General features: G+C 39.0%; 1 protein-coding gene across 2 annotated transcripts in view; it reads right to left on the reverse strand.

The window, feature by feature from the left end:
- The window catches only part of CAMKMT (calmodulin-lysine N-methyltransferase), a 394982-nt gene that overhangs the window by 39204 nt on the left and 330225 nt on the right, over positions 1-25553 (reverse strand). The window contains exons 5-7 of one of the 2 annotated variants that reach the window (XM_020800528.3): positions 13115-13169; positions 11984-12047; positions 4867-4933 (exon numbers count right to left, since the gene is read on the reverse strand). The exons of the other annotated variant lie outside the window; for it this stretch is intronic. Coding sequence (XP_020656187.3) covers positions 4867-4933; positions 11984-12047; positions 13115-13169 — 186 coding nt within the window. The remainder of the gene's footprint in view (positions 1-4866; positions 4934-11983; positions 12048-13114; positions 13170-25553) is intronic. 2 annotated transcript variants of the gene reach the window in all.

Consider the following 25553-nt stretch of genomic DNA (forward strand, 5'->3'; position numbering starts at 1 on the left):
CCGTGCGAATCTCTGGAGGGAGATTGTTCCAGAGGTGAGGAGCCACCGCCGAGAAGGCCCGGTTTCGTGTCTTCTCCTTCCGGGCCTCTCTCAGCGTCAGGCTGCTCAGCCTCACCTCCTGACTCGCGCGGGTGATCCGGGTAGACCTTGTTGGGAGGAGGCGTTCCGCCAAATATCGAGGTCCTAAACCGTTTAGGGCCTTATAAGTAAGCATTAAAACTTTAAAGTTGACACGGAAACAGATGGGCAGCCAATGCAATGCGGCCAGCGTTGGAGAGATGTGTTGATATTTTCTCACTCCTGTAAGGAGCCTGGCCGCCGCATTCTACACCACCTGAAGTTTCCGTGTCAGCCTCAAAGGCAGCCCCACGTAGAGCGCGTTATCTTGAGATTACGAGCGCATGCACCAAGGTAGTGAGCGCCCCCATGTCAAGATAGGGTCGCAGCCGGGCAATCCGCCAAAGATGGAAAAATGCGGTGTGGACTACTGACGCCACCTGAATTTCCATGGTGAGCGTCGGGTCCAAATATATGCCGAGGCTGCGGACCCCACTCTTCGCGGCCAAGGTGGTCCCCCCAAATGTGAGAGAGCCACCCAAGCCACCTACCACGGGGGCACCCACCCTCAGAACTTCCGTCTTATCTGGATTCAGCCTCAGTCCGTTCTCCTGCATCCATTGCAGTACGGCCCCCAGGCAACGCTGAAGGGAAAGGACAGCATCACCTGCAGTGGGTGAAAAGGAGATGTAGAGCTGGTTGTCATCGGCATATTGATGACACGAAGCCCCACATCCCCTAATGACCCCACCCAGCGGCCTCATAGAGATGTTAAACAGCATTGGGGAGATAATCGACCCCTGTGGAACCCCACAATTGAGACTCCACGGGGCCGAGACGCTCTCCCCAAGCTGAACTCTCTGGGGATGGTCCCCCAAGAAGGAACGGAGCCAGGCAAGTGCCGAGCCACCAATTCCCAACTCAGAGAGCCTCCCCAGGAGGATACCGTGGTCGACGGTATCAAAGGCTGCCAAGATGTTGAGGAGGACCAGCAGGGCGATTTTGCCCCTGTCGGCCTCCCTCAACAGGTCATCGTACAGGGCGACCAATGCTGTCTCTGTACCATGGCGCGGCCTGAAGCCTGACTGAAATGGATCCAGGGCATCTGTTTCATCCAGGTGAGCCTGGAGCTGATCGGCCACCACCCTCTCGACCACTTTGCTCATGAAAGAAACATTGGCGACGGGCCTATAATTGCCAATTTCGTCCGCCGCCAGACTAGGTTTCTTTCTTATGGGCCTAATGAGTGTCTCCTTGAGGGCGGATGGAAATCTACCCTCAAGGAAAGACTCATTTATTATTACTGTGGCCCATTCTGTTGTTATCGGCCTGGCTGCTTTGATTAGCCAGGCCGGGCAAGGGTCCAAGGAGGAGGTGGTGGCTCGGCAGCGGTCAAGCACCCTGGAGACGGAATCAGGCGTTACAGGCTGAAAAGAATCGAAAGTCGCCAGGTAAGACGGAGCGCCTGCTGGTTGGACGCTTCGCTTATCCGGTTAGCGAAGAATGATCTACATGCAGCCTTTACCTTAGTCAGGTAAAGGTTAGTTGCGACCCTGACAGCTATCCAATTGTAGTCCATCGGGTTCTTCCTCCACCTACGCTCAAGCCTTCTCCTATGTCGCTTCATCGCTCGGAGCTCCTGGCAGGCTGAGCTCTGAGCCGGAGAGGGCGTTTAGGTGCGATCGTGTCTATAGCCCTAGTGGCAGCGATGGACCAGCTGTCAACCAGAGCCTTGACAGGAGCACCAGCCAGGTCAGCTGGAACACCTCTCATGGCCTCCTGGAATCCAACAGGGTCCAGTAGCCTTCGAGGTCGAACCATAGAAATAGGTCCTTGCTCCCTGCGAGGGGGGAGTGCCACTGAGAGGTTGCATTTTATTAGGTGGTGATCTGACCATGACAAGGGGACCGACACGAGGTCAGTCACCACCAGACCACACTCGCTCCAATTGGTGGAAAAAACCATGAAAGTTTAACATTTTTCCTTTCTTAAGGAAAGTAGGCTAAGCTATAAATGGATATAACAAGAACTGGTTTTGCCATTCGTTACTTCTGACATATACAAAGAGATCAGTTGGGCTGATTTCATACCACTGATGCTTCTTGACGCCTACTTGATCAGGTTCTGAAAGTTGCTGTCATTTATTCTCTTTGATCACAGCAAATCTAACAAACACCCAGCTGGATTAGATCCCAGACTATCTTAGTGCTGCATCTTGTTTGCCACTGTGTACAACAAAGTGCCCACAAGATGCGCACAAGCAGGAAAACATCTGGAAGAACCTTTAGTACTGGCATACTCAGCTGAGTACCTTCTGTGCTGCTGGGCAGATCATTCTCTTGGATTTCAGACAGGCATTTCTAACCTTATTCAAAAGATAGGGTCTTGCAACCTTCAGTATCCTGTGCATGTGCTTTCTGATTGAGTTACAGTCTTACCCCCAAATAAGAAGAGTCAAATTTTAGGCAAAGAAAACCTACTTCTCAGCTTCAGACATGGTATCAGGTGGATCCTCAGATATGGAGCAGTTTCCATGCAGAGCATCTTTTAGGAATTTAATTGACCGGATTTATTTTATTTTATTTTAAATTATTTATATGCCATCTTTCTCCCTATAAGGGACCCAAGGCAGCTCACAAATAAGAAAATTTAAAACATTATATAAATATCACATTGAAAACCAATTAAACATACCTTAAGATTAAAACAATCAAGTATAAAAACAATTGAAAACAAATTAAAAACCAGCATTTGAGATACAGTGGTGCCTTGCTTAACGAGCGCCCCGTTTAACGACAAATCCAGATAGCGATTAGGTTTTTAAAATCGCAAAAGCGATTGCATAACAATGTTTTGAATGGTAAAAAATTGCTTTGCGATGATCGGTAAGCTGTTTTTTCCAACAGCTGATTGGCGGTTCCAAAATGGTTGCTGGGTTAAAAAAAAAAAGGCTGCCCGCTCTTTTTTGGGATGGTTTCCTTGCTTACCGGGCAGCAAAAATGGCTGCCGTAAGGAGGATTTTCGCTTAAAGGTAAGTTTTTCCCCCATTGGAACGCATTGAAGGGGTTTCAAGGCATTTCAATGGGTTTTTAAAAATCGCATAGTGATGTTTTCGGTTAGCGGCGATTTTTGCCGCACCGATTAACATCGCTATGCAATGCACCACTGTAACTTGTTTAAAGATGAAGGTCTTCGTCAGATGGAAGGACAAGAGGGAGGGCCAAAGAGCCTTCCAAAGCCTGAGAACAGCCACTGCAATTGCCCTCTCTCATGTCCTTATCAGGCGAGCTTGGGAAAGTAGTGGAACCAAGAGAAAGGCTTCTCCAGAAGATCTTAAAAGCAGAGAAGGTTCATAGGGGAGTGATATGATCCTTTAACAGGTATCTTTCTCTGGGAGAGCTATTGAGTAAAAACTGGCATGATCGTGTACAATATTAAAAATAACTTTTTTGCATATTGCTAAAATGACTGACTTCTGCTTCATTGACTACGCAAAAACCTTTGACTGTGTGGACCACAGCAAATTATGGCAAATTCTTAAAGAAATGGGAGTGCCTGACCACCTTATCCATCTCCTGAGAAATCTTTATGTGGGACAGGAAGCAACAGTTAGACCTGGATATGGAACAACTGATTGGTTCAAAATTGGGAAAGGAATGCAACATGGCTGTATATTGTCTTCCTGCTTATTTAACTTATATGCAGAATATGTCATGCGAAAGGCTGGACTGGAGGAATCCCAAACTAGAATTAAGATTGCTGGAAGAAATATCAGCAACCTCAGATATGCAGATGATACCACTCTGATGGCAGAAAGTGAGGAAGAATTAAAGAACCTCTTAATGAGAGTGAAAGAGGAGAGCGCAAAAAACGGTCTGAAGCTCAACATAAAAAAAAACAAAGATTATGGCCACTGGTCCCATCACCTCCTGGCAAATAGAAGGGGAAGATATGGAGGCATTGACAGATTTTACTTTCTTGGGCTCCATGATCACTGCAGATGGTGACAGCATCCATGAAATTAAAAGACACCTGCTTCTTGGGAGGAAAGCGATGGCAAACCTAGACAGTGTCTTAAAAAGCAGAGACATCACCTTGCTCACAAAGATCTGCATAGTCAAAGCTATGGTTTTTCCAGTAGCGATGTATGGAAATGAGAGCTGGACCATAAAGAAGGCTGACTCCCAAAGAACTGATGCTTTTGAATTGTGGTAATGGAGGAGACTCTTGAGAGTCCCCTGGACTGCAAGGAGAACAAACCTATCAATTCTAAAGGAAATCAACCCTGAGTGCTCATTGGAAGGACAGATCCTGAAGCTGAGGCTCCAATACTTTGGCTGTCTGATGAGAAGACTCCCTGGAAAAGACCCTGATGTTGGGAAAGTGTGAAGGCAAGAGGAGAAGGGGACGACAGAGGACAAGATGGCTGGACAGTGTCATTGAATCTACCAACATGAATTTGACCCAACTCTGTGAGGCAGTGGAAGACAGGAGGGCCTGACGTGCTCTGGTCCATGGGGTCACGAACAGTCGGACACGACTAAACGACTAAACAACAACAACAAAATGACTGTCCACACAATTTACATAAGAGAAACTATTAAGTTAACAGAACAAGTGTTTAAATAAGCATACTTTTCAGAACTGAAAAAAAAAGGTATATAGATTAACATAGAATTTCATATGTAGCCAATACATACCGCTCTATAGACACACAGATATTTGATTAACATCAAAAAAGCACTAAGGAAACATACAGGGAAAATTTCATACAGAAAAGGTATAAAAGAAACAGAGAAAGTTCCTTACCAGCTTGAAACCACTTTAGCTCTGAACATTCCTGCCTTCTGGTTTCTTCTGATGATGTCACTTACATCTATTATATAGGTGTTAAGAATTTTTCATACATTTAAAAGTACAAACTGCAACATGCTTTTTCATGGGAGATATTCCAATAAATTCTTTAGTTCAATGATGGGAAACTGGCCCTGTAGATGATGTTCACTTATAATTCCCAGAGTCTTTAACAACTTGCTATACTGGGGCTCATAAGACCCACAGTCTTACAATACTTGTGGGTTGTACAACTGCAACCTGCCCCTCTTATAGCAATTAAGAATACATCCACATGCAAACACACACATACATACACATGTATACATGCATGTGTGCACCCACAAATAGGCTGTCATCTGAGAAACGAAATCACAGTATATTAATTATACGAGTTTTACTTGCTAAACGGATTGCTTTATTAATCTCTCCCATTAATTTGTCAATTATATCTGCCAGAGCTATGATCCCATGAGATTGCTCAAGGTAGGCGTATCTAGTTCTGGAGAAGTGCTGGGATAGGAGGCTGGCTTGTGCCCCATCATGGGATTGGAGGCAGTAATGTGTTGCAAGTAATAGTGTTACATATTATTTTTTGGGTGGGTAACAAAAGCAGGATAGCATTATCTACTATTGAGAGTAGATAATGCCATTGCTTTCCTCCTGTAAACAAATGCTAGAAATTTTAGGCCATATTCTTATTGCTTAAGATGGACTCTTTTCATCAAAAAGGAACACAAAAGTAACAAGTGAAAGGAGGGAGAATCTTATTGGCAAGAAGCTTCATCTTTGTAAAAACTTACATGACAAATTATTTAAAACATTTAGATGATGTGCCAATATCATCTTAGATATCGAACCTCTTCTTTTTCAAACCAGGGAGAATAGCACTTTTAAGATGAGCTAGCTATCCGCAGATTCTTTTAAACAAAATATTTTGTACCGAAAATAAGTTTTGTAAAAATCTTCCTTTTGTTCAGTTGGGAACACCTTTAACTGTAACAATATTGAAATCTACTAGTACTCTTATACTAGTATATCACATCTTAAATGCACAGTAAAATATTTAGCTATATTTTAACACAACAAAAGCAAAATTAATTCTTGCAATGGAAACATACTCTTGGTTACATTAAAGCATTTTTATTATTTAAAATAATTTTAAATTGATGCAGCCTCATACTATCTATCTGGATATCTATGATATTATTACGTACTGTAATTACAACACTTCAGTATGATTTACTTATTTTTATGTTCCTATCATTAGATGGATTTTTCAGAGGCTGTTTCACAGATCATTGCTTCCAAATTTGAATTTTTTTAAAAAAATCTGTGATTATAACCCTTCCCCCTTAAAAGGACTTTTAAGTTCTAAAAACTAAATTTGAAATGCTATAATCATATGTATGTACTGTATATAAATAGGTTTGATAAAATCACCACACCTTTTTTATTTAATGTTAACTTCAGAACATCATTAAAAATTACAGGAAATAATACTGACATTACATGATTTGAAGACAAAGCATATTATGTACATATAGATAACGGCACGCCCAATGTATCATGTGGTTACAATACATGTTATGTAGTCTTACTTTCCTTTCAGACTTTATTTATTTATTTATTTATTTATTTATTTATTTATTTATTTATTTATTTATTTATTTATTTATTTATTTATTTATTTATACCCTGCCTATCTAGTCATTCCGACCACTCTAGGCGGCTATTAAAAGCAACAAATTATTCTCAGGTAATATGCACATCATTTAGGTCTATGTACCATTTAAGTCATTATAATTTTGTTGAATTAGTGACTTAAATACTTTTAAATTAGAGATGAGTGAGAAATTGTGAAAAATCTCAGGATTTCCCTACTAGTATGTGTAGGATTCTTGTGTTTCACAGCTGAAAACGCAGTTACGCACATTCATGCATATTATTATGGAGGCCAGTGCATGTTGACTAGCCATGTTTAAAAATGTATATCAACATATGCATTATATTGAGAACAATTCTGAAATGTGTTCACACTCAAATAAGCATTCTGACATGCTTTATGCCTCTTCTTCAGCCTATGCTGCTAAAGTTTTATATAGCCACCAATATTTCTGCCCTGGATAAAAACAAATGGTACCACAAGCATTTTATTTGCTTCATATTTTGGTTAATAATGATCTAAACTGTGCAGATTTCCTCAAACACATGTCACACAGAACTTCAGATTATTAAAATCCATGAGGCAGAAACAGAAACTGACAGACTTATCCATCCTGGCAAAAAACTGCATCATATAAAAAACCTCTCAACTTGAATCCCTGTGCATTGAACCATATTCATGGTGCTGAATTAGGATTCAGACTCCTTAATTTGCTGCTGCTGTTGTTAATCTTACAGTTTACAATCATCTTGAAACAATAGAAACTAGTAAAATAAATTTAACCATAAAATAATTAAAATCATTACAATCAAATGAAACCAGCACTTCTATAAAACTATTAAAATCAATTAAGTGTACAGTTAAAAACATTACAGTACATTATATGCCAGTTTTACGTGTTTTCACACCCTTCCTACAAGCAATAAGTATGGAAACAGGCTGCATCTCTGTAGGGAGTACATTCCACAGACTGAGAGCCACACTGGAGGAGGAAACCCTCTCCTCGCATGCCTTTAACATGAAAATAAAGTACTGAATGCTCCCCTCTATGCTTGAAACAGATGTAGCTATTGAATTTAGATGTACAGAAGGCTAAACATTTCATTGGGTTCATTTTTGATACAACCAGATTAGATACTTTCTTCATAAAGAAAAGTCCTCATCCTAGGTGAAGAGATTGGATAGTTTGACTTTCCCCTACACCTTAATTTTTAAAATGTTCTTACCATTCCAATTGTAAAGAAAATGTGAGTGTGTGAATAAATTTGAACAAAATAAAATTTGCACCCATCCTTGGTTTAAGCCCAACTGCTATAAGTGATATGTAAGTGATCCCACTATTGCAGTGTTTATTGTAGTACCACGGATTTACTGGACATAACATTGGGTTGCAAAACATGGAAACAGAATTTACAAAGAGAATGGTAATGCTGTAATACATCACAGCTGAAAGCAATAGAATATCAGAACAGTAATTATAAAGTTGGTGAATGTATCAGATAGTAGATGATTGCAAAAAGGTGAAATAATGTGCTGATGATCATCATGGTCATGACAATGATAATGTTTTTAAATCTTCTCTGTAAAAGACATTAGATTTGTCTTTTGAAATGGTTCTATGTTTCAGTGTCATTTTATTATAGATATAATTTTATTTTGTTATATATATAATAACATTATTTGAACCATAGAGAAAAGAAAAGGCATGACTAATTTCATAAGTGACAACATGATTTCCTTAACTGAGCAAATGTGGTAATAAAATACAGTAAAGCCAAATCATCTACTTTTAAAATAAACTTCCTTTCTATAATTTTGATTTAGTTGTGCAACCAGCAACACTTCAATCCTGTGCCCAGTTATATGGCCACACGTACAAAACCTGTTTACTGAAATCAACAGAATAAATGCATGACAGATGTTTATAAATGGATGCAAAATTGTAGCCATGTGTGTTATTACTAAATCCATATACTTCCAGAACTAAAATCAACCTATTTTTTCCTAGATTATTCAGAGATCATATACCATATGCTCAATAGCTATATTATAATGTAAGCTTATTATGTAATTCTTTCACATGCAAGCTTGTCTCATAAATCTGGGCATGATATTTCAATTTATAAACATACCTTCCTAGTTGCAGTTTTCAGCTACATTTAAACATCTGAATTTTTAAAAGATAGTGCATGGTAAAACACAGGACTTTCTCACTGAGATCTAGCTATGACTCTTACGGAATGGCCCAAAGCATGACATTCAGATCTCTGTTTCTTCAAAGCCAGAAGATGCAAATCTGATGTTCAAATTCATTTTTACTTTTTCCACAAATATATGTTAATTTTTCCTTTGGCGCTCTATGTGTTTAGTAAGACTACAAGACTATCCAAAACAAAAGCAAACAACAACAAAGTAAAGAGAAGAATCTATTTTAAACTGGCAAAAATCTTTTGTTACTCTGCAATGCAGGTGATTAACAGGTACAAATTAAGTTTAGTGCTAGTAAGATTATGCAACCATATGGTAGAGCCACCCAGACTACAGGATGGTGCTACAGGTGATTGTATAAGTAGTGCCAGAGTTAAACAAAATACATTCCTGTTTGCATGTGAAACACCTCCATTCAGAGATGTTAAAAGTTGTCATAAAAGGCATCTGGTATGAAGAGACACTGCTTGAAAACCTTAAATAGTTAATAAAAATAGCAGACGTGTGTTCCACATACCTGATATATATTGATTTTGTATTAAGAGAGCACATGCTTTGACATCCCTATAGGAAATGAAATTATTACTCTCGCAAATGAACTGACAATAAACCCATCAAAGGCTGATAGGACACAATACACTCAGTGGGTTTCCTTAAAAAAAAATTCCACCCACCCATTCAAGACTTCACAAAGGCAGGACCCCTAGGTATCCTCTGTGAATAATGCTAATAACAGCAACAATAATAAGTATGACAATGATGATAATATAAAAGTGGATGCTCAGATGCAAAGCACTATTGCCAGGTCGATTTTCAATTACATTTCACTGATGTATTCATTTGTTTCTTAATGTGTTCATCTTGCCCATTAAGAATAATTAGCAGGCTTGCTCAGTGATTTTCTGGCTTCTGACTGATTTTCTCTCCTCTTGGGTTGACACCATTTTGACTTTTTAGACAGAGATTTTTTGATATTATAGTGTAACTGGCATATAATTTAGTGTTCCAAAGAAATTTAGAGGACAAAAGTAAACTCTAATTTTAAACAAGAATGGTATTTTCAGTTTAATAGCTGAAGAGCAGAGCACGACACTAAGCACTTAGTAATCCTCCAGTGTGGAATTCAGGGAAACAATATTTGAAACATGTTCTCTTGCGGAGGATGCTAGTTGAATATTATCTGTTCTTTAAGCATCCTAATAATGACACAGTAAAGGCAAAGAATGTTGGTGGTTACTGGGCAGCATATTTTTATCAAATAAGATAATACAAAAACACTTAACTTGAAATAATTCCGCTGAAATGGTTTCTATAAAGATATAAAATCAATTATATTTTATGTATTTTCTGACCTTTGATTCGGTTTTGAATTTTAGAAGGGTCAAAACAGGCAGACATTTGCCTAAGTTGTGTTTGATCATAAGTTTTTGTGCTATTTATAACAGTTAGAATATTGGTTGTTGTGGGTTTTTCGGGCTCTTTGGCCGTGTTCTGAAGGTTGTTCTTCCTAATGTTTCACCAGTCTCTGTGGCCGGCATCTTCCGTTAGAATATTCCAAAATCTAAACTAACATAATTATAAGTAAAGTCCCAAAGTCCTGAAATTTGCTTTGAAGTGCTAGTATTTATTACTTAGTTACCATGAAGCAAAACAGGGCAATATATGAGATAATAAAACTTTACAGTAGATGCATGGGAAATCTGTCTGGTGCCCTAGGGTGTATGTAAAATAGGATCTATATTAAAAGCACAATCTGATAGGTGTTTACTCAGAAATTAGGCCTTCCAATAGCCATGAGATAAAAGTCTCTCTCTCTAAGCAAGTTGCACAGGATTGCAACATAATCAAATACATTTTGTTAGAATATCTTCTGATTTAACAATACTGCTTTCTAAAAAACATATAACTTGTGCTCTTTGGGGTAAAAACACTTTTTCATAAGGTATAGGGCAAGTTCAAGTATAGCACGGCATATAGCCATGACAATCCACTGAAAAACTATGATGGTCTCTTTGAAGGAAATTTTAAAAATCAACTAGATTTTTTCTGGCTAAATGGTATAAAAATATTTCCCTCCTGCCTCTCATCCTAAAGTTCAGTATGTCACATGTTTAAAGGATGTGGTAAGTGTCTAGGAATGCTTTTGTCCCTGATTTCTCCAAGGATCTGAAACAGATACTGCTATCTTGAGGTCCTGCAAAAAAATTGTATGTTCAGTGTCTGCCCAGTAATATTCATGCTTTGCATTGCACGAATGTTGCAGGTGTGTATGTTTTCTTTTTTTCTTTTTTTATAATCTCATAGCAAAGCTTAAGAAAAATTGAGAAAACAATCTGCTTTGATAATATTAACAAAGAGATCTCTCCATAACTTTCACAGCTGAAGGCCCTTAACATGTGAATATCATTATCATCAAGAAGCAAAGCAAACATATCTTCTGTGTTTCCTTCTCAGTTTCTAACAGCCATTAGTATTCACTATGGGACTTAGCTCTGGCACTACTGTAGACACTTAGTTAACTGAAAGGGAATAATTTGCCATATTAAACTGCAAATTTGTTTACCTGCATATGTACTAATATGATTAAATAGAAGGCATTCAAATACAATAATAAATTAACTGTACAAGATTGAACAACTTCTAATTAAGTAAACGATTATGTATTTTGTATGAAGGTAGGGAGAGGGTAATAGGAATTGTATTATATGTACATGGCCTAAATATTAACAAAATGTCAAAATTAGGCAAATGTACTAAATGTTCTAAATTATGTACTGTACATTTAGAAAAAGTACATAATGCAATTGGAGTCTTATAAAATTAAAAGGGGCTCTGATGATGTCTGTGTGAACTCACACACATATGTGACAGAACTTCCGTGAACAAATTTTGCATAATGTGTGTTCAGTATTTCTGTGAGGTTGCATTGTGCTTTCTGTCTAAGCATAAACTTTCCTTTTTTGACATTAAAGAACATGTACATTTATTTTAAATAGCACCAAATATCTATTCAAGAATGTTACATGTTTTCATTATATATAGTAAATATGTATGTATATATGTACATATGTATGTATACACAAGCAGGTCCACACACTACACAAAAAAATCACCATCATCATCCTATACATCTTTTGCTGTCTTTTAATATCAATTGTTGCTCACCCAGCGAAAAAGGAAAGAGCCCAGCAAACCAGTTTTCTATCTGAATAAGGATACTTTTGATGGCCTTTTCATTTCCATCAGTTAACAGAACTTCTTTGACATCTGCAGAAATAGCAACCTGGAAAGGGGGGGAAAAAGAGCACAGCAAACAATGAGCAAATATGCTTGTCTGTGTGGAAGTGAAGACAGGAGTGACAAGCCTTCAGTATCATGCTTCCTCACCTATTTCTCTGTAACAGTCTTCAATCTTTTTTCATTTTATGTCTGCATTATTTTAATCATTCAATCAAATCAGTCAATACTTTTATCATTCCATTTGCGGGAGCCTCTATCTTGCTATCATTCTGTTCCGTAATTGCATTGTGACAGCGGATGATGGTATTCTGAGAGGCTTTCATTTGCGGGCTTCTGTTTATCTAGTAGAGCCATCATACGAGGCTGTCACTCTGCCTTTCAGCTTGCTTCTGTCTGACTGCCTGATGCCCTTCATATAACTTTGCATTGCAGGCAGATGGCTTTGTAAGGGTAATTTTTTTGTGAGCTTTGACATGCTCGCACATTGGGCTGTAACCTCGACACATTGTGTAAGAACGACAGGTTTGTCAAATGCCAATCAGTGTAACAATATGCTTTTATTTGTAGAGACATAAAAACTTGTCTAATGCACTGCACTGCTACATAATATCTCCTGAATACATGACTCAGAACCCAGAGAATGGTGAATGACGCTCCTGAATGGCCAATCTAATTCAAAAGAATCTAATTACCGAGAGCTCTGGATCATGTTTGTTGGTGTAATAATGCAGGCAAAACATTAGCAGCTATATCATGGTGCTCCAACTGTGATTTGCCAGGCTATTCCTGTATCTTAGCAAATGGGGGACTATAATCTGAAAGGAGGGGGGGGAGCTTCAGCGATGGCAATGAAAGACAGACCGTACGTGGCCTGGAATGTCACAACAAGAGATATTGACTACACTGAGGTAAAATGTTTCTGCTCATCGAGGCAACCTTAAAATCAATATGATACGAAAGCAAGTCAATCTAGAAGGTCTCTCAAGACTCTGCAGCTTGACCGCAGCTGATTCTGTTGACAGTTCTCTGACCCAGCAGTTGGAGGCACTGGAACATTTTTTCTCTTTTGTTCCTCCCTCTGAATAGAATTGGAATTGAGAAAAGACCTACCATAAGCCCAGCCAAGCATGTCATGCCACCCCCTAGCTCACACACAGCAAGGCCCCTGAAAGAGAGAAAGGAAATGGTAGAACCCATACAAATTAGATGAAAATGGCCAGAGAGACATATATGTTACAAGAACAAGTTGCCATCTGTAGTGAGCGTTGCGGTACCAGGAAGTAGCAGAGGCATGACGGGGCTACCTCATGTCGTTTTGTGTTTTAAAAATAATTATGAAATAGAAAAGTCACAAAGCAGGCAAACCAGTGGGGGTTCCCTCATTAATGTTCAGTGCAATGTTACCACCGCTGAGCTGGAAAAAAAAAATCTGAGAAGGTTCTTTTTTCCCCCCTTGTCAATGGCACTGTCTTTTAGAACTAAACTAGCTAGAGTAGCGAAAAATAATTGTTAGGAAAGGATAACACTGTTAATTCACATTCATTCCTTCAAAAACAGTTAGGCAAATAAATGAAGAGATTAATATAATTTCTCTCTCCCTCTCCCTCTCTTTTTCTCACTCCCGCCCTTAGGTGCACTATAGGATGCAATATTTAATTTGCAACATAAACTGAAACATTTTCAATAAGCTCCATACTTCAACATATACCTATTTAGCTCATCAATCAGCACTGAAATTGAAAACGGCTTATAAAATATTCGCATTATAAAAATTTCTTGGCACAACTGCTTTGCTAGTAAAAATGCTTTGGAAATAAAAGTCGTGTTGATCTCAGTGAGATTGTTCAAGAGTAAGTACGACCCACAATGATACTAGCAGAGTAAAGTTCAACAACTTAAAACCTAAGTACAACATCAACTGTTAAAATGACAAGTGAAAATGGTATGCCCTGCATCTGGTATATCTAGTGTTCTTAACTTTGTCTGAGATTTCTAAGCAGTAACAATCTATCAGATATTTATTCAATGAAATACTATTTCTAAATAAGTCTTTGCTGGGAGTTTGTGAATATGCATGGGAGCTTACCCCAAACTTTGGGTACAGGGTGCCCCCTCCTCCATTTACAAGGCACCCATGGGTCTTTCCTGGGATATTTAAGGTTGCTGATGGATAAAATCATTCAAGACACCATAACCAGAGGTGGGATTCAGCAGGTTCTCACCTATTCTATAGAACCGCTTCCTAAATGTACTATTGGTTCTTAGAACCGTTTGTTGGCCTGAGATGAATGAAGGAGGAGGGGCCAGGTGACCAGCGATGAGCGAGGGGGAGGGGGCACAATTAACTGCCTCCCTTCCCACTCCACACTGAGCCGTATGAGGTGGGATATGGGTGAGAGAGATAAAGCCCAGGAAAGAGCAGAGGTGTCACTGGCGGAAAGAGGGGGGAGGATGAGTCCTTGATGTCACTGGAGGAAAGCCCATGGCCTCGAGGCGGGGGGGGTGATTGACAAGGCATGAGGGCAGGACACAGAGAGAAAAAGTTTTGGGGTGAGACCGCTTCAGTCAAACAAACAACCGTCCTCGTTTTACTATGATTTTTTTCAAGTTAAAGGTACCACATAAGACTGTTGCTCTGCCTAGAAACAGTTTTTTTTAAATCCCAGAGAATATCCAATGCATGAACCAGTGAAAGTCTCACTGACCCACACAAGCAAGGTATGCAATAGAAAAGTCACTCACACCACAAAGAGATGAAACCTCCAAGCCTCATTTAGAATAACAAAGAACTCTTCATCCTGCCCCAAAACTGACAATTTCGGGAGACAAATGGCACACAGAGATGGCCCACTCTGTTAGAAGGAGGAAGACAGCTATCAGTATTTTAACACTAGTAAGACTTACTATTCTTGAAGGCCATATATCCAGGGCCAAGAAAGGAAAACACATAAACATATCAATAGATAAGGGGAATTGAAACTCTTCTCTCCAGACATTCAGAGGCATCTTGACCACAGGTTAACATGGGGGGGGGGACCGGAGGGACTCCGAGGGGGAGGGACCATCATGAGAAGGCAGCATTCTCCAGAAAAGACATACATGAGAGCATACTAATCAAGCATTTGTTGATATTGGCTGTTGTGGGTTTTTCGGGCTCTTTGGCAGTGTTCTGGACCGATTGAGGTGGTGGAGTTGAGGTGGAGTGGCAACAGATTGAAAAGAGACCATACCTTCCAAGCCAGAAGGAAGCGGGGGGGAGAGAAGAACTCCTCAACAGGTGTACAAAGGCAGCCACCAGGTAACAACAAGCAGGGCTATCAGTCATTTCAGGAGCAGGAAAGGGGATGGAAGCAATTTTTACTGGTGAGCTATAGGGTGAAATAGGAGGTAAAGGGAAGGAGAGATGTGTCAGTTCTCTGTCAAACCTGGTCATAAGCACCCACTGTGAGGTGTGTGTTTGTTTGTGTGTGTGTGTTTGGCACATGCCCATGGTGAGGTTAACAGCAGCGGCATGCCCAAACAGATACGCTTATCCAGATATCTTAATCATGTGAGAGGTAGTTGTGATGATAGGCAGTAGGGAGACCACTGTAGAAGAAACTCTCATCGGATCCCACTGTCCTGGGCATTTATTTATTTATTTATTTATTTATTTATTTATTTATTTATTTATTTATTTATTTATTTATTTATTTATTTATTTATTTATTTATTTGCCATTCGGGCATAGAACCTGTTGTTAATTTATTTGAATCCCACCACTGACCATAACCCATGAAAACTCACACTGAAATAAGTCTGTTATTCTTTAAACCAGTATCACCCTTTAATTTTTATTTTCTTACACCATTAAACAAAACAAAACAAAAAACACATTTTTACAATGAATTGGTCAGCTCCAAGTCTCCCCAAGGAGATTCTGACTTGCTATTCTTCAGGATATTCCTTCCCCATGGATCAGTGAGCAAGGCCAAAGTCTTCCAACAAGAAAAAAGGGACCGATTTCCTCCCCACCATACTGATTGGAAAAGCAAATGAAAAGATCCATGAAGCAAAATATTCATGACCCAGGGATGGAGGGGGGAACCCACCACTTCAGCAGAAAATATCCATAGAATGATAGAATAACAGAGCTGGAAGGGTTTTATAAGGCCATAGAGTCCAACCACTTGCTCAGTGCTGGAATACAAATCAAAGTATATCTCACAGATGGTTGTCGAATTTTCTCTTGAATGCCTCCAGCACTGCGGTACTCACCCCCTCCTGAGGTAATTTGTTCCATTGTTGTACTGCTCCAGCAGGTAGGATGTTTTTCCTGATATTCAGTCGAGATCTGATTTCTTGTTACTTGAGCCCACCATTATGTCTCCTGAACTCTGAGATGATTGAGAACAGATCCTGCCCCTCCACAGTATGACAATCTTTCAAGTATTTGAAGAGTGCTATCATATATCCTCTCAGTCTTCTTTTCTCAATACTAAACATTACCAATTTACCAATTTTTTTCAGTTTTTCCTCATTGGTTTGGTTTCCAGTTCCCTGATAATCATTGTTGCCGCCCAGTCATCATTTGAGTCGCTCTCTTCTGCACCTTTTCCACTTCCACTATGGCTTTTTTGAGGTGCGTCGACCAGAACTGTATTCAATACTCCGGGTGCGGCCTTACCCACGTTTTGTACAATCTGTAGTTTTCAGCCCCCTACTTGAACCTATCATTATCTTTTTAAATTTTGTTTCTGTCTTCCAGGGTATTAGCCATCCAACTTTGTGCCATTTCCATATCTGATAAGTGTTTATGCATCCCTCATCCAAATCATGAATGAAAAATGTTGAAGAATACATGGCCCAGTACTGAGCTTTTTAGTACCCCACTTTTCCCACTTTTATTTATTTATTTATTTATTTTATTTATATCCCGCCTATCTAGTCGCGGAGGACTACTCTAGGCGGCTTACAACAGAGATAAAATACTATAAAAATAAAACAACAAATTACAAAACAATTAAAGGTGAAAAGACAATAAGAGAAAAGAAAATCAAAAGTAACCTGGTGAGAAGGCCTGCCGAAACATCCAAGTCTTTAGTAGATTCTTAAAGGTGCCCAGCGAGGGAGCTCCGCGAATACCAGGAGGTAAATTATTCCACAGGCGAGGAGCCACCGCCCAGAAGGCCCTATTTCTTGTTTTCTCTTTTCGGGCCTCCCTCGGCGTTAAGCTCCTCAGCCTCACCTCCTGGCTCACCCGTGTGACCCGGGTAGAACTTGGTGGGAGAAGGCGTTCCGCCAGGTATCGAGGCCCTAAACCGTTTAGGGCTTTATATGTAAGCGTTAACACTTTGAAGTCGATGCGGAACCTGATGGGTACCTTTTAGAACCCCTTTCCCACTTTGAGGAGAAGTAATTGACAATTACTCTCTGATTGTGTATCCACCTGACAGCTGTTGTATCCTGCCACATCTAGTTAGCTTGCTAATCAGAATATCATGGGACACTTTGTCAAAAGTTTAGCTGAAGTCAAGATATTTATTTATTTATTTATTTATTTATTTATTTATTTATTTATTTATTTATTTATTTATTTAATTTATACCCTGCCCATCTGGTCTAAAAGACCACTGTAGGCGGCTTCCAATATAGTAAAAACAGTGAAATAATACAAAAAACCCCACAAACAATTACATAAATCAATTGTAATAAACAAAATACAACAATAGAATAGAAAATACATAAGGAGAGAATAAACAGAAAAGTCAGATATTAACTGAAGGGAAAGCCTGAATGTATAGCCATGTTTTTAATTGACTTTTAAAAGTGCCCAAGGTGGGGGCTGTGCGGATCTCAGGAGGGAGATTGTTCCAGAGGCGAGGAGCCACCGCCGAGAAGGCCCGGTTTCGTGTCCTTCCTTTCCGGGCCTCCCTCGTTGTTAGGCTCCTCAGCCTCACCTCCTGGCTCATGCGGGTGATCCGAGTAGATTTACGTGGAAGCAGGCGTTCCGTCTAGTATCGAGGTCCTAAACCATTTAGGGCCTTATATGTAAGCATTAACACTTTGAAGTCAATGCGGAAATGGATGGGCAACCAATGCAACATGGGCAGAGTAGGAGAGATATGTTGGTATTTTCTCACTCCAGTGAGGAGTCTGGCTGCTGCATTCTGTACCACCTGAAGTTTCCGCAAGCAGAAGATGACATGACTGTATTTGATTAAATGCAGTTTGTTGTACATGAAAAAAATTAAACATCCCCTGAAAATATGCCCTAATGTGGCTTTTCTGGAGCAAAACTTAATATAAGACCCTGTCTTATTTTTGGGGAAACACGGTATTTTTTTTCTGTCTTTTGTTAAATGCTTTTTGTTGCTTTTAGTGTCTCTTGCTAACCTCAGCTCATTCTCAGTTTTCGGCTTTCTAACACCATCCTTAAAAGTCTTTGTTGCTTGTTCATACTCTTCCTTTGTGGCCTGGCCTGGCCTTTCTCCCATTTCCTATATCTATCCTTTTTTATTTTGAGATATTTTCTGAGTTTTTTGTGAAGCCACATTGGGTGTTTTTTTTTTTCTATCTTCCATCTTTTTTTCTTTTTGGAATTGTTTGTAGTTGTGCCTTTAGAATCTCCTTTATTAGAAACTCTCACCCATATTGAACTCCTTTTCCTATTAGGGTCTCCTGCCATGGGACCTTAGTAAGGGGAGGATTTCTATGACATTTCACATTTTCTCTGCAACCTACATTTCAGCCCATAAGGCAGTTCAAACATGGTTGTTGTGGGTTTTTCAGGCTCTTTGGCCATGTTCTGAAGGTTGTTCTTCCTGACATTTCGCCAGTCTCTGTGGCCAGCATCTTCGGAGGAACAGGAGTAGGAACTCTGTCCATTACCTTAAACCATTTCCACAAAAATATTGGCTCAGAGGATAACAGAAGTGGGAAGAATATAGATTCCGGCTTGACGTCACGACGAGACAGCAGCAGGAGGACAGAGCTCTGTCCCCTGGGCTGAATTCTGACCTTGTTTGGGACACCATAGGGTGTCGGAACAACTCTGGAGGGTGGTGAACTGGGGGGAAGCCTGTTGATCACGGGGGGGTGGCGGCCACCCCCGTTCGATCCAAGAAACTCCCTAATCAGCCAACGGGCAGAAACAAGCAGCCTCGGCTCGCTTGCAAGTTGTCGGCAGCCGGCTAAAAGAAGCAAGAATATCAGCTTTCTGGCATCGCTGTTTACCGGGTGAGATTTTTACAACTAATTGCTTATACCCCTGGAGGAAATAATACCTATATATGGAAAAAAGAATTGCTATCTCACCTCAGAAACTATAAAGCGCCAAAAAATCTGGTGAGAGGGATATCTGATGGAAAGAAAATAACTTTTAAAAATACACTTTAAGAATATTACAGTTTGGCGTTGTGAAGCTTGAGAAACATTCCTGTGAGTTATACTTGATAAATCTGGACTCTGTTTTGACTACCTGAAATCTTTTGGCATGGAGCCTAGCAGCGGTGACCTTGCTGTTATTTCCTTTTGACTTTCTTTGAGCCTGGCTGGAAAATTAACCCTAAAGTGGACCTTTAAGGCCATCAGGCCACGGATACAAATATTGCACCCTACCCTGGTATTTTGAGGGTTCAAATTTGGTTCAGGCCTATTTAGCCAAAGCGGACTTTTTGAAATGACTCTGGAAACTTTGAATATCTGTTTATAACCATTTGGGCAGCTGAAACAGAATGGCACAACAAGGACAATTTTGGAATGAAACAAAATCTACCCTTCAAACAATATTAGAAACAGTGAGATCTCATTATCAAGAGACAAAATTATCTAATCAACATCAGAAGAACTATAGTCCGCAAGCAACAGGGAACAACAAAGAAGGAAATGGGAGTATCTCAGATGATGTATGCCAATCAAAGCAGCAGTTGGAGGAAGTTAATCTAAGAGAAACATCAGTCTTGGACCAGAGGAGAGTACCAGGGGAAGACAAAGGGGAAAAAACAGCAAAATTAACCAAAAAAAAAAAGCCTGGAAGACTCATTGAAGATAGACCAAGTACATAAAGAGTTAGTGGACATAAATCAGATCTACAAAATGTTTTCAGAGGACATGAAAGATGACAGAATGCTTAGAGACACAGAAATGTTAAATGAGAAAAGGAAAATTAGAGAGGGAATTACCTAGAAAGATGAAAAAATGGAAAACAAGGAAGGGCCCCTTAATATTAAAAACATGTTTATATTTATCATCTGGAACTGTAAAAGGGTATATTCTGTATATTAAAAAGGAGAACTAAATTGAAATAAGGGAGCCCTAATCAGGGTAAAGATGTAATATGGTGGTTTTTTATTTTAGGTAAACTAAACTAGATATAAAGCTGGGTAATGGATCTGGAACCACTTTCAATAAGAATGTTATTAGAACACCTTGAGAATTTTATATAATATGAGAGTAATACTATGATAGTAGTCATATTATATACTAAAATTTGTATATGAGTGGTTTGAATGTTTGAAAGATGTTTGGAATTTGGGGGGATAACCGGGAAGACACTGAGATGTAAAAAACAAATAATTGTAAGCAAAACATGTAACACGATGTTTGACAAGCACAAACCAATGTACTGTAGATAGATTGAAAAACTAATAAAGTGTTTATTAAAAAAAAAGAAGTGGGAAGAATATTATCTAGGAATCCTAGAAAACAGGAATTCACCGCAGATGTTTTCTTTTTGGCCAAGAATTCCTGGAAGAGGTCATTTGGAGTTTGGATTTTTTTCTTCCAAAGGTGATAGATAGAAGAACAAAGAAGAACATTCCCCACGTGATGTCAAACTGAAAGCACTATTTTATTTCCTGCTAGGATCTCAGAAGCAGGACCACTTGGTTTGGAGAAACCCTGTCATACTGTGGCAGGCTTAGTAGGCTAAAAAGTGTATTAAGGCCTCGCCATAATATCAACGCTTTTTACAATGGGTGTAAGCCTTTTTCCTTTCCACCCTTCTTATAATCTATAAAAAACACTTATAAAGGTTCTCAAAAAGTTTTTAAAAATCTTTTACAGTTGGCAAAACAGCTCATCAAAAGAGGCAGGCCTTTTTCCAGGAGGGAAATTACATCCCTTTCCTTGTGGAAAGACATTGTCTCTGGGTATGGATAGAAGGAGAGGGATTATACTGGAGAGTAACAAATAAGAATGACAAAGAAGGCAAACAAAATTAACTGAATGTACTATAAAAAGGGATGTGGTGGCGCTGCGGGCTAAACTGCAGAAACCTGTGCTGCAGGGTCAGAAGACCAAGCAGTCGTAAGATCGAATCTACGTGACGGAGTGAGCTCCCGTCGCTTGTCCCAGCTCCCGCCAACCTAGCGGTTTGAAAGCATGCAAATGCAAGTAGATAAATAGGGACCACTTCGGTGGGAAGGTAACAGCGTTCCGTGTCTAAGTCGCACTGGCCATGTGACCACGGAAGATTGTCTTTGGACAAAACGCTGGCTCTATAGCTTGGAAACGGGGATGAGCACCACCCCCTAGAGTCGAACACGACTGGACAAAAATTGTCAAGGGGAACCTTTACCTTTTCCTTTACCTTACTATAAAAACAATATTTAGATAAATATATATGAAACTTGTTTCTTCTACTACTACTACTGCCCCTACTGCTCCTACCCCTAACCCCTCCCACCACCATGACTACTACTACTACTACTACTACTACTACTACTACTACTACTACTACTACTACTATTACGCACTCATGAAGTTATATTATTGTAGAAAACACTTGGGGTTCAGATTTTGTGAACTTCTAGATGAAAAAAATGGCACAGATAAGGAGCAGCCAATAGGAACAATTACCCCTTCCTTTTAGTTTAAAGTAGAGATACGGAGTATTAGATGGCTGGAACCCTCAGTGAGTTTGATATATGTCTGAATTGCTAGAGGCTGAGAGTTTGATTCTTGACTGTTTCTCCTCAGAGAAATGCCAGCTGTGTGGCCATGGGCAAAGTAGACATTTCCAAAGTGCCCCCAGAAGAAGGAAATGGCAAACCACTTCCGAGTATTATATACAGCATACCACAGAAGTGAGCGACCCCCCCTCATATTTCATAAATATTTTAGTATATCTTTTCATGTACAACACTGAAGAAATGACACTTGGCTACAATGTAAACAGTGAGTATACAGCTTGTGTAACAGTGTAATCTTATCCAATGTGAAAGACACTTCTGAGAAAACTGTGAATAGGAAAATGCATCCATTAACAAATCCACTGCCTAAATTTCCACAATTGTTGAAAAATGGCCCTAACAATTGTTTTATGTTTTTGTGAGAACTGGTTAATTGATGAAAAAAGGAGTCAGCTTCTAGGATTTTCCCTTGCATGATATAATTTTCATAATGGTAGTGATCAGAAGATTGTATCCTGTAAACCAGTGGTCCCCAACTTTTCCTGAGTCACAGACCGCTTGGGGGATGGGTCCATGTGTGGGAGGTGTAGGTCCCTTGTAGTCAATGGTGCTTATTCCTAGGGTGTTTATAGGAAGACAGGCTTGATAAATGATTATTCATTAATCTTTCTGGATTTTTAAAGGACAAAGTATGAGTACTTAATCCATTCATAGGTTAAATATAACATTCAGAATGCCTCCACCTATCTTTAATTGAATTCAGTTATGGTTCCTTAGGTGATTGTCATTAAGATACTAGTTATATCCCGATCATCTGAGGCTTCAGCAAAGTCCGAAGATTCTGTTTTTGATTTCCAGTGTCCCCAAACTGGGAACATTGAGAAACACTGCCATGACAGAAGTGACCAGTCACGGAATACTCTACAAAACAAACTGGTAAAGTGAAAACAAAAATTGCTTTTCTAAGAAAAGCATACAACAGAGATGGGGGTTGAGCTTTAAAAAACACTACTCTTCAGGGAGGCTTTTCAATCCAACCCTGTCTGAGCGCCTCCCATCTGGCCCTCTTTATTGTGAAAATTTTTTTGTGCCATTGGCTTTTATGGTTTTGATTTGTCATTGCTGTTTCTGTTACATTTTAGTATCCATAGTTCGTTTGTCCTGGTTTGTAATTGTCTATAAGCCGGCCAGAATAGTGCCTTGGGACTAATGGGTGGTATATAAATGAAATATAAATAAATATAAATAGAATCATGAAAAAGGAACTTTCCAAAGTTCATCTCCACTGCATTTAGCTCTGTAATTTTTGCTGAGAACAGCAAGTAGAGTATTTCAATATTCTGTTTAGACTCTAAATTGAACTGGGCCGAACTGGAATATTTAGCAGAGTCTCACTAACAGCAAACACCTAGTAAAAGACAACCAACACACCTGGAACTAGATTTCTGAAGTGTGTAACAATCACATTTCTCTGTTTCTCATCCCCAAGGCAGGCAGAAGTATCATAGTTTATTCCCAAAATCTGAATCCCAGTTTCTCTGCCCCTGGTCCTGCTTTGACTGCAACACCAAACAAAAGGTCTTACAAACAAAAGACTGTGGCTTTCTTTATTGAGTCAATCCATCTCATGTGCAGTCTTCCTCTTTTCCTACTGAATTGCACTTTTTCATGAATTGTTGCCTTTTCCAGTGAGCTTGTCTTCTCATGATGCCACTGTAGTACAATACCCTTTGCTTGGTTATTTTAGCTTCTAATAAGAGTCTACACTTAATTTGCTTTACTTCTCTTTCTGACAAGTCATGATACCTATACAGTAAATCTCTTTTCTAACACTACATTTCAAATAAGTGAAATGTGTGTATACACTTTATGTAGTGTATAAAATGTAGGTATACGCTTTAAAAATTTGCACTCCTATATATAGCTGCTTTTCTGAGGGTAGCTTACTTTGGAGGAAACAAGTTCTTGGATTTTAATGTACTTAATAAGCTTTATAAATAGGGTAGTGTAGCATTTTGCACTTGGCTTTTTTCTAAAAGAGCTGTCAGTTGGAGGAATCAATAAAGAACCAGAGAGACAAAATGTGTACATGAAATGAGTTTTTTTTTCTAAACTAAAACCTCAATATTCAGGTTTAATTGCAGTGTTGGCACTTCGAAATAAATAATTTGGTTTTGTGTTGCTGTTTGGGCACTTGGGCTCAAAAAGGTTTGCCATCACTGTCCTAGACCATAGTTTACTGTTGTGTGTGTCTAAGTGCAGCTGGCATGTAATTGTTTGTCAGGAACACCTATATTTCTGGCTGTTATGGCTCATAAAAATGTAGCCATATCAAATGCTCCTAGAGTACACTGCTGTTCTGAATTGTAATTTTGCATATATCAAAAAGCAGGCTTTTGAATGTTGCTGTTAATCATGCCCATGCAATCCTGCTGAATGCCCATCACTAACAACACAGAAAACCTGAAATGACATCCCTGACATATGGCTTGTTTACTATGATCATCTCAGAAAGAATACAACTTTATCCTTTAAATGCTAGGATGATTTCAAGTCCTCAAATAAATCTATAGATGCCTTTAAAGTAAATTTGCTACTTAAATTCTTGTTTTTGTGTTTACATTTTTTAAAAACAGAAAATGAGTGGTTATGCAAAAACCCTCAATTGCACATTTCCATGTAAATATTGCTTATTCTTTAGGAAGTACAAATACATGTAAATATTACTTGGTCTTTAAGCACTATAGATTTCCAATGAGGTTATGTTTTTTAAAGCATACTATTGAAAATCATGATGTAAACAAGTATATATTTACTGATAAAAGAGCTTGTTAAAATGTGCCCTATTACCATACACAACTCTTTGGAAGCCACTAGTCTTTTCAGTAAGTATGCAATTTGGCGATCTTTAAAAAATAAGAATTAAATATATGAAAGTCCTCACTAACTGAAAACTAGGCAGGCCACATCCTTAAGCACACAGCAGCAATTAATGCCTGCTATAGCCAATAGAAACCTTGGTTTTTCATGAGTATTTTGACTAAGTGCAAAGTGATATAATAAGAAAAGTACTATGAGCTACATTTCGAAAGACGACATCATTGGCAGGTCTCAGATATATTACTCTTGGCCTCAATCTCTCATCTGCAAAATAGGCATAGCAGCAATTGTTAATTGTTCAAAACTCTCTTTTGAAATACCAAGTATAACCAGAAAATCTACATGTATTTCTCAAAGAGCAAGCATCTCCTCTCTCTGCAAAGTTCTGCATATGTGAAATTTCAATCTTTCTTTAATTGTATCAGAGCTGCATTGATTGCATTTTTCTGCAGTCACTGAAAAGTATTCAGGTAGCCCCATTTTAGATGATTATTCTTTGATCTACCTACTTCACTTCGAGGTTTATTAAGTGACTTCCAAATGATCCAGCTAGAGTCTTGTCCTGGTTGGAGACACTTTTCCAGAAGCACTGTGAATTTTTGGATTATCCTCAGGGATGTCAATTTAGATAAGTGGAAATCAAGGAATCATTTGCAGAAAACTTTCCCAATAAGATTCAAAGGGTTCCCCCCCCTTATATGTTATTATTTAATTAAGTTATGATTGCGATTACTGTTTTATACTTCACATTAAAATCTGATTGCTCACCTGATATT

The sequence above is a fragment of the Pogona vitticeps genome, chromosome 1 (genome assembly GCF_051106095.1).
Source record: "Pogona vitticeps strain Pit_001003342236 chromosome 1, PviZW2.1, whole genome shotgun sequence".
Taxonomy (NCBI): Eukaryota; Metazoa; Chordata; class Lepidosauria; order Squamata; family Agamidae; genus Pogona; species Pogona vitticeps.